Source organism: Belonocnema kinseyi, chromosome 10, assembly GCF_010883055.1.
Source record: "Belonocnema kinseyi isolate 2016_QV_RU_SX_M_011 chromosome 10, B_treatae_v1, whole genome shotgun sequence".
NCBI lineage: Eukaryota > Metazoa > Arthropoda > Insecta > Hymenoptera > Cynipidae > Belonocnema > Belonocnema kinseyi.
The window spans coordinates 118,240,844-118,249,413 of record NC_046666.1 but is presented as its reverse complement, the minus strand read 5'-3'; the positions used below and the strand labels follow the sequence as shown (position 1 = coordinate 118,249,413).

Here is an 8,570-nt window from a genome sequence, read left to right as displayed (position 1 = left end):
ACTTACTACAAAAAAAATCCAAGCAGAGCCGTGTGAATTTATGGATACTTCAAGCCTGTCCTCAGATTCTGAGTTAGAAACGTGGAATACGCTTAATACATCGGATCATTCGACAGAGTTTACTGCAAGAGAATCCCAGTGTCAAGATGATACTGAAAGTGTTGACAGCGACATTCATGAAGATAAGAAAGTTGATATCTTCTTCAATGAATTATGCAGTGATGACGATAAAGAATCTGATTCTGAAGCTACTGACTACGAAGATGAATATTATGATGCTCTAGATTATCTGGAAGACGTGCAGGTATTACGGAATACGTACTCTTCATATTTTTATGTATGTTACACATATATACATTCATACATACCTGCATCCATAAACATACACACATGTATTACGATAAGCCAAAACGCATGAATTGCTCGAGGCATTATTCTATTAACATTGATCGATCATTGATCGCTATACATTAGGAAGAGAAAGGAAGAAAGTTCCGTCTCTTGCGGCCTTGTTCTTTCTGCAATCCCGTTTGTCACATTGGTCTGTGAGGACTTTATTGTTCTCATTTCTTTTTAAATGAGAATTTCCTCCGCACTGATCGCAAAACCGAGTTTTTTTTGTAGAATTCCCCAATAACAACAACAATAACGCTAGTGGCCAATAACAGAACTGAATGTTTGAAACGGAGCTAAGTGATTTGTGCACACTCTGTTAATCTAGTCGCCGCTATAAACAGCTAAGAACAATCTGGCCTTTTCAGCGCCAACACATTTTTCTAACGAAGTAATAATTTATTGATTGAATAAATTCAATAAAGTATTAAAATGAAACAAAAATACTTTTCAGTTACAAGAAATTTAAGTATTAACAGGAAAAAATACATTTTGAACAAACAAAAGTAAAATTAAAGTAAAAATTTGTTCCAATTTCCACAAGTTATAAAATTTCAACCAAATTGTCAAATGTTCAATCAAAAAAGATTGAATATATGAAAACAATTCAATTTAAAGCAGGTCGTAAAAAAGACTTATTTCTAACCCGGTGACTACATTGAAAATTTCTTTTTATTATTTTTAATATTTGAAGCTTAACATTGTCCGATTTTAAGTTGAAAATTAACACAAATGAATCATTTCAAATTGCACGATATTTTATTGAAGACTTTCAAGAATGAACAATAGTTCTTAAGGAAATGTTCTAAATTAACCTATTTACAATTAAAATCTGTATTGCTTAGCATGAAAATAGAGAAAAATTGAAATAGCTAAAAGTAATGCAAAAAAGTAAAGTAATTCATGTTGGACGCAAAATTTTCAATTTTTCCCCATCATAAATCTCTGCAGTTTTTTATAAACCGTAGAAATCACGAATTTTTACCGGAAAAATCCGAGAGGAAAATGGTAAAAATAGTGACCACCCTGCAAACGCTACGTAACAAAAACTTTAATTTTATATGCTTTACAGAGCTGTAAAGTTTAAACCCAAAAACAAAATCGGAAGAATAAATAAAAATTGAACAATTATCACTTTAGAAAAAAAATCGATTAGGTTAAAAGATATTTAGAAGTTTTTAAGAGATTCAAAACTAATTTAAATAGTTTAACAAAATATATATTTTTTTAAGATCTTGAAATAAGATTTTTACGTTTTAAAATGATTTGTAAACTTTTCAGATAATAACAAAATATACTTAAGATTCCTGTAATTTTTTTTTTTACTGATTTTCCATTTATGAAAAATAATTTTAAATGAATATTTAACAAGATTTCAAAACAAATTTTGATTTCTAAATAACAATTGAACAATGATTGATATGTGGCAACTCAAAATAAAAGGATTTAACTTCTAATTTAATCTTTTAAGTTATAATGCTTTTCACTGAAAATGGCTGAAAATGATATGATTTAAAAAAAAACAGATTGGTTGTTTCATTGTTCAATTTAGAGCATTGAAACTTTTAGCGTGAATTTTTTTTAACATTCGATCTGTACAATTTATGAAACTTAGAATTTATTTCTTTGGAAATTTACCGATATTTATTTTAAAATGAGGAGCAATGGTAGGGGTACACCTCACTTGCCTCTACCACCCAGTATATCTCGCGTCGGATGAGAAGGGGGTATACCTGAGATTTTGAAATTAGTATCCATTGTACTTATAATCCTTTTGTATTCGCAATGCTCATTCATAGAATGTCTATATATTACTCTAATTTGTAAAGCTTAAAATTTAAATTTATTATGTTTTGAAGACCTTTAAACTGGAAATTGAAAAGTTCGCAAATTCTACCATTTTTAACGTTTTAAAAGTGAAATTTGACTGCAAATTCTTATGTATCAATCTGTAATCATTTTCGTGGAAACATTTTCTATGAATTTAAATTGATGGAACTAATAATGATTTTAATTTGAAATAAAATAATTTTACCATATAAAGATTCTAAAGAAATTGAGTTTCACACACACAGAATTTGAAACTTATAAAATTTACACAGTGCTAAATTAAAAATTGGCCAATGTTACTATCTTACATATTATTCTTTTTTTTTAACGTTTTCAGTTTAAAATTCACGAACCTTATTACTTTGAATTTCAAAATATTGTACAACTAGTACCAGGTTGATTCAATGTACATATATTAATATAAGAATTACGTTTAATCACAAAAATAATTTAAAAAATTCAAAAAAAAATTATTGTTAAAAGTGTTTGTAACCAAATATTTTATGAACAAATACAAATTTTTGGGAAGTTATACGTAGAAAAAAAAATTGGTTTCTAAATTAAAATGAGAATGAATAATAGCACTGCGTATCATTTGTGACTAACCGAGACATTATTAATCAACAAAGTAGTTCAATTTTTAAAGAAGCAGTTTAATTTTCAACTAAAAAATATAAGTTCTCAACGAAAAATGTAATAGTTGATATTCTACACAAGAAAATATAGTTAATTCAAATCAAAAGCAGCTGGATATAATAAAAAGGAACCAATTTTTAATAAATAAGCTAAATCCTCACTCAAAGCAGGTGAATCCTTAAACCAAAAAGTTATTTCCATTTTTATTCAAAATATAAACTTTCCGTAAAGTAGTTCAATTTTCAATAAAATAGTTACAAATAGTTACGAAAAGGCATTAACTTTTAAAAATTAAATCATGTCAACAAACAAAATTGTTTAAACAATTTATTATTGATGACAATATCATCTTGAAATAATGCTAGAAACTCGAAGTTTAAAAAAAATATTTTCCACTTCAAAATTTAATGTGGTTATGATTAAATAATGTCAACAAACAAAATTGTTTGAACAATTTATTATTTATAACAATATTATCTCAGAATAATAGTAGAAACTCGAAGTTTTTTCTAATATTTTCCATTTCAAAATCTAATGAGATTATAATTAAATCATGTCAACAAAAAAAATTGTTTAAACAATTTATTATTTATAAAAATATTATCTTAGAATAATAGTAGAAACCAGTTTGATTTTTTTAAAATTTATTCGCAAAAAGAAAGATCTGGAATTTTTTTAATTATATCATTTTAAGCAATTTTCAGCCTAAAGCTTAAAAGATTACATTTTTTTTAATGAGCGATTTTTAAATTAGAAGTTAAATCCTTTTTATTTTGAGTTTTTATATGTCAATAATTGTTCAATTGTTATTTATACATCAAAATTTGTTTTGAAATCTTCGTAAATATTCATTAAAAAATTTTTTTTTCATGAAAAAGCATTAAAATATTTTACACGAATCTTAAGTATATTTTGTTATTATCTGGAAAGTTTAAAAATCATTAAAAAACGTCAATACCTTATTTCAAGATCTTCAAAAATATATATTTTGTTAAACTATTTAAATTAGTTTCGAATCGCTTAAAAACTTCGAAATATCTTTGAACCTAATCGATTTTTTTTTCTAAAGTGATAATCGTTCCATTTTTATTTAGTCTTCCAAATTTGTTTTTGGTTTTAAACTATTTTAGGAATTCTGTAAAAAATAATTTATAAAAGAAAAAAATTATTGAAAATTTTCGCATAAACTCTTAATCAATCTTCCAATGTAAAAACATATCTGAACAGTTTCTGATTTTTCGATAAAATTTTGGTGATCTTTTAAAATCTTCTTAAATATGAATTTTTAATAAAAATGTAGATTTTCAATTCAACAAAATAGTTTAATTTTTAATGAAATAGTTTAATATAAATATTTCTGTGAAGTTTCCACCAAGAAAAATAATCTTCTACCAAGAAACAAGACTTTTTAATACACGAATTTGTAATTAAATAATAGAATTTTTAACTAAAAAAGTGCAAACATCAATAAAATAGTTTAACTATAAGTGTAAAAATCAATTTTTGAAAAAAACTACTTTTCAAACTGAAAATATTTAAATTTGCAATGAAATTCATTTTTAAATACAAACTTGAATTTTCATCCAAGAAGATTAAGTTTCAACCAAAACACTACCAATTCTCTACAAACTAGTTACGTTTTTCTCGGAAGAAATTAATTTTGAACAAAGTAAATTAGTTTTTAACCAAGAAATATACTAAAATGTAGAAAATAAAAAGTTGAAACAATTTCAATCTTATGAAAGATTTTTATAATCTTCAAATTTTAGAATTGTAAACTCCATGGAAAATTTCTAAAATGGAACCAAAAGGGATAACAGCTTAATTTTATTGCAGAGAATCCTTCAATATTTCAGGCACGCCATCCTTTAAAAATATAATCCCAGGCGAGAAAAACCAAGCGAGGGGTAACGCGCTGGACGCAATGGTGGGGGTAACCTTAGTAGGTCATAGTGCGAGTCGGGCTTTTGTGGAGGAAAGGAACCAGCAAATCGGGCAGTTGCAATATATTTCACTTGATATTAAAAAGAAAAATATAAAACAAGATCGCTATAATTCCAATTTTACTAATTTCGATCTGCCGCACTGATTTTATCGAATTGTACCCTGTATAACCGGGCAGTCGTCATTTCCTCCACGGTTACCTGCGTACCCTTCCCCTTCCAGTGTGCATCGACACTACCCCTCACTGGATTCGAAGTTGCTCCAGGCCCTCGATGCTATGCCCTCTGCGGAGATAATCCCTTTGCCTTCCAACTTATATCTATTTCTATATGAAGTATATCAGTGTGTCCAAGAAAATCATTGAAATATAGAAAATTAGATTAATTCCAATCTAATGAAGTATAAATATGATATATGAACATTTTTTGGACGATAAATGATACAATTTTCCACTTTTTAAGTTATGGTGGATTAATAATTGTTTCAAGTTCACAAAAGTAAGTGTTTGAACAAGTTTATTATTATTATTTATAAAAATATTATCTTGCAATAATTCTCGTATGTTGCAGTTTTTTCTAAAAAATTTCACTTTTGGTCCACTTTTAAATTGTAATCAGATAATAATTAACTTAAGTTAACAAGCGTAAGTGTTTCAAGAAGTTATTATTTTTTAGAAATTGTTGATGCACGTTGTTCGCTTTAGGGCCAGGTGAATTGATATCAATTAAATTGTTTCACACGTTTCGGCCCACAATCGTGGCCCTCGTAGTGAGTTTTAATCATTCTTTGAAAAGCACAAATTTCAACAGCTTTACCAACGGAAAAAAAACAATAGAAAATTTATTTTGACTCATTTCATTAACTCAATGGGGAGCTTATGAAAATTCAATATTCTAATTAAAATTGTTGAGAATCTACCTACATTAACGGTTATATTCTCAAACTCGTCAAAATTCCAGGGATTTCGTTAGCCTATTAGAATTTTTAATCAATGTATAGGCGTGAAAATGGCGAGGAAATAGGTAATTTAAAAGTCAAAGGCATTATATTTATGGGGGACATAACATCGAGGGCCTGAAGCAACTTCGAATCCAGTGTGGGGTAGTGTCGTTGCGCAGTGGAACGGGCAGGCGACTTTCAGGTAAGCCACCTTTTATTTTAGTTCCCGAACTTTAAATTAAATCTCTGTTAATATTTCTGGAAGTGAAATAGTGTATGTAATGTTTCTTGATCGACGAACTAAATTTACGCTATAAATTTGAAAGTCCTTCGATTTACAGGGAAATAAATTTGGACTCTTGTACTTACTATTATAATTATTTATTATTATATTATTACAATTGTCTCGTTCATTATCTCCTGAAGTCTAACATATTTTCTCATCACAGGAAAGAATAGCTATCTACCCTGGTTGTCACATAACAGAAGAAGAAAGTGAGGTTTTGGTTATGACTTATGCATCACGACACCATATATCGGACGCAGCATTAGATGACTTCGTACGAATAATCGATTGTCATTTACCGTAAACACTATATGCTTCCAAGTACTCTTTAATCAGAAAGTACGATAAAACACCAATAAATATGCACTTTTATTGTCCGAACTGTAAAACTATTTTGCCGTCAAGCGATATGCCAAAAATTCTAAAGTTCGTGCTTTAATATGTGCAGAGTGTCAAGCAACACATTATAAAGTACATTTAAAAAGAAATTACAACTATTTTCTTTACGTTTCAATTGAAGATCAACTGAGGGCTATTTTCAACAGCGATTTGTACTATAAGTTAAGAAAAGAATGCGATAATGAATCTGATGTAATGAATAGCAGAGAGAGCACACGAATGATAGAAGCCGGTGATTTAGCAGGCCTTTATATTACTTTGCTGTTTTGTTTTGATGGCGTTAAAGTTGGCAAGTCTTCCACAGTGTCAATGTGGCCTGGTCAGGCAGCAATTTTGCAATTGCCATATCGAATATGGAGAGACAACCAGATATTATGTGGTTTGTGGTACGGAGCAGAAAAACCGGACATGAATATGTTTTTAAAACTATTTGTCGAAGAATTAGCGGAACTTCATGAAAAAGGTTTAACTTGCGAGACTCCGGAAGGGTTAAAAAATATTAAAGTGCATGCAATTTTGTCATCAGCGGATTCCGTTGCGAGACTTCTCCTTCAAAACATTAAACAATATAATGGCAAGTTTGGTTGCTCTTATTGCTTGCTTGAAGGTGAGAGAATTCCGGTTGGTGACGGTCATGCTAGGGTGTACACAAAACCACCTGCAACAAGTCGTACCCCAGAACAACATGTACGCGCCTGTCTAAAAGCAAGAGAATCAAAGGAGCCTTTTCAAGGTGTTAAAGGTCCGTCTATTTTCATGTTATTTCCATTCTTTAATATAATTTCTTCCTTTGTCGTAGACTATTTACACTGCGTGCTGTTAGGCGTGGTGAAAACTATGGTGAATGCCATGTTAGATTAAAAAAACCACAGGAAATCTTGGTACATTGGCAACAAAATAGACTTGATTAATGCAATTCTACTGAAAATCCAACCTCCTTCTGAGGAACGCATCGGAGTGGAAAAACTTTGTATTGTACTATTCGTTAATTTGCTTTAAGGATTTTCTGCCGAAAGTTTTTTTAAAGCATTGGTTCTTAGCATGCACGTTTTCTTAAAGCAGAAAATAGAAGATAAAGAATTTCATCTAGCTGAGAGCGCATTGGTTGAGTATGTTTCAAAGGTGGAACAATTGTACGGCAAAGAATACATGAAGTTCAATATGCACTTGTTACATCACATTCCAAAATGTGTATGGGATTGTGCTGCTTTATGGGCATACTCAACTTTCCCTTTTGAACACAACAATGGGGTACTTGCGAAATTATTCCACAGTACTCAAGCAATACCATCGCAAATTTGCAAATCGTATTTTTTTTTACAAACAATACAGAAATTGTCGCGTGTATTTGCTACAAAAGATTGTTCTCTTCGTGCCAAGCAAGTGTTTGATCGCATTCTAGGCAACCTGAAGATTAATCGGTGCATCGAGTGCGATTCATTTCTCAGTGTTTGGTAAACCTGTGGACGTTACTTTAATCCTACACGGTGATCCTGAAGCAACTTTAGGTTGAACAAAAATGTCATCCAAAACGGAGAACGCCACTGTTTTCTACAGTTTTCAAGCTTTCTAAAACGCTTTTGCACGAAATCGGAGCTGCTCGTTTGTCGAAATGACGCCGGAAAATAGTTTTTGCATTTTTTAATACCAATAATAAAAATACGTATTTAGCAAATTTATCGTAGTCGGTTGGATTTGATTTATATTATTATTATTGATAAAATTGAATACAATTATAAGATTTTCTCGTTCTAATTGAACTTTTACAATCATTTTTCGTTTCTAAGCTGATTTATATAGCAGTTTAAAATTTTTTTTTTTTATGTTGAATTATGCACAAATAAACTTTTATCAATGTTTCTTTCTTGACTGCGGGTAAAATATGTTTTGGTTTTTCCTTCTATAAATGCACGCGCCTTAAGAACCACTGCACTCGACACTCTGATGGGTCTTTTAGTAATACATAAGAGCAATGGAAAAAGGAAAACCTAAACATATTTTACCCGCAGTCAAGAAAGAAACATCGATAAAAGTTTATTTTTGCATAATTCAACATAAAAAAAATAAAAAAACTGCTATATAAATCAGCTTAGAACCGAAAAATGATTGTAAAAGTTCAATTAGAACGAGAAAATCTTATAAT

The 8,570-nt window shown here is 29.6% G+C and overlaps 1 protein-coding gene across 1 annotated transcript; it reads left to right on the top strand.

The window, feature by feature from the left end:
- Positions 1 to 32: 32 nt before the first annotated feature.
- Positions 33 to 6,415, top strand: LOC117181548. The gene is made up of 2 exons (XM_033374364.1): positions 33 to 304; positions 6,192 to 6,415. The coding sequence occupies exons 1-2, from the start codon at positions 41 to 43 to the stop codon at positions 6,330 to 6,332; spliced, it is 405 nt and encodes a 134-aa protein (XP_033230255.1). The 5' UTR covers positions 33 to 40; the 3' UTR covers positions 6,333 to 6,415.
- Positions 6,416 to 8,570: the final 2,155 nt, after the last annotated feature.

Coding starts and splice junctions, on each gene's coding strand:
- LOC117181548 (XM_033374364.1), top strand. CDS start 41: ATGGATACTTCAAGCCTGTCCTCAGATTCTGAGTTAGAAACGTGGAAT. Junction 305..6,191: donor ATTATCTGGAAGACGTGCAG/GTATTACGGAAT, acceptor TTCTCATCACAG/GAAAGAATAGCTATCTACCC.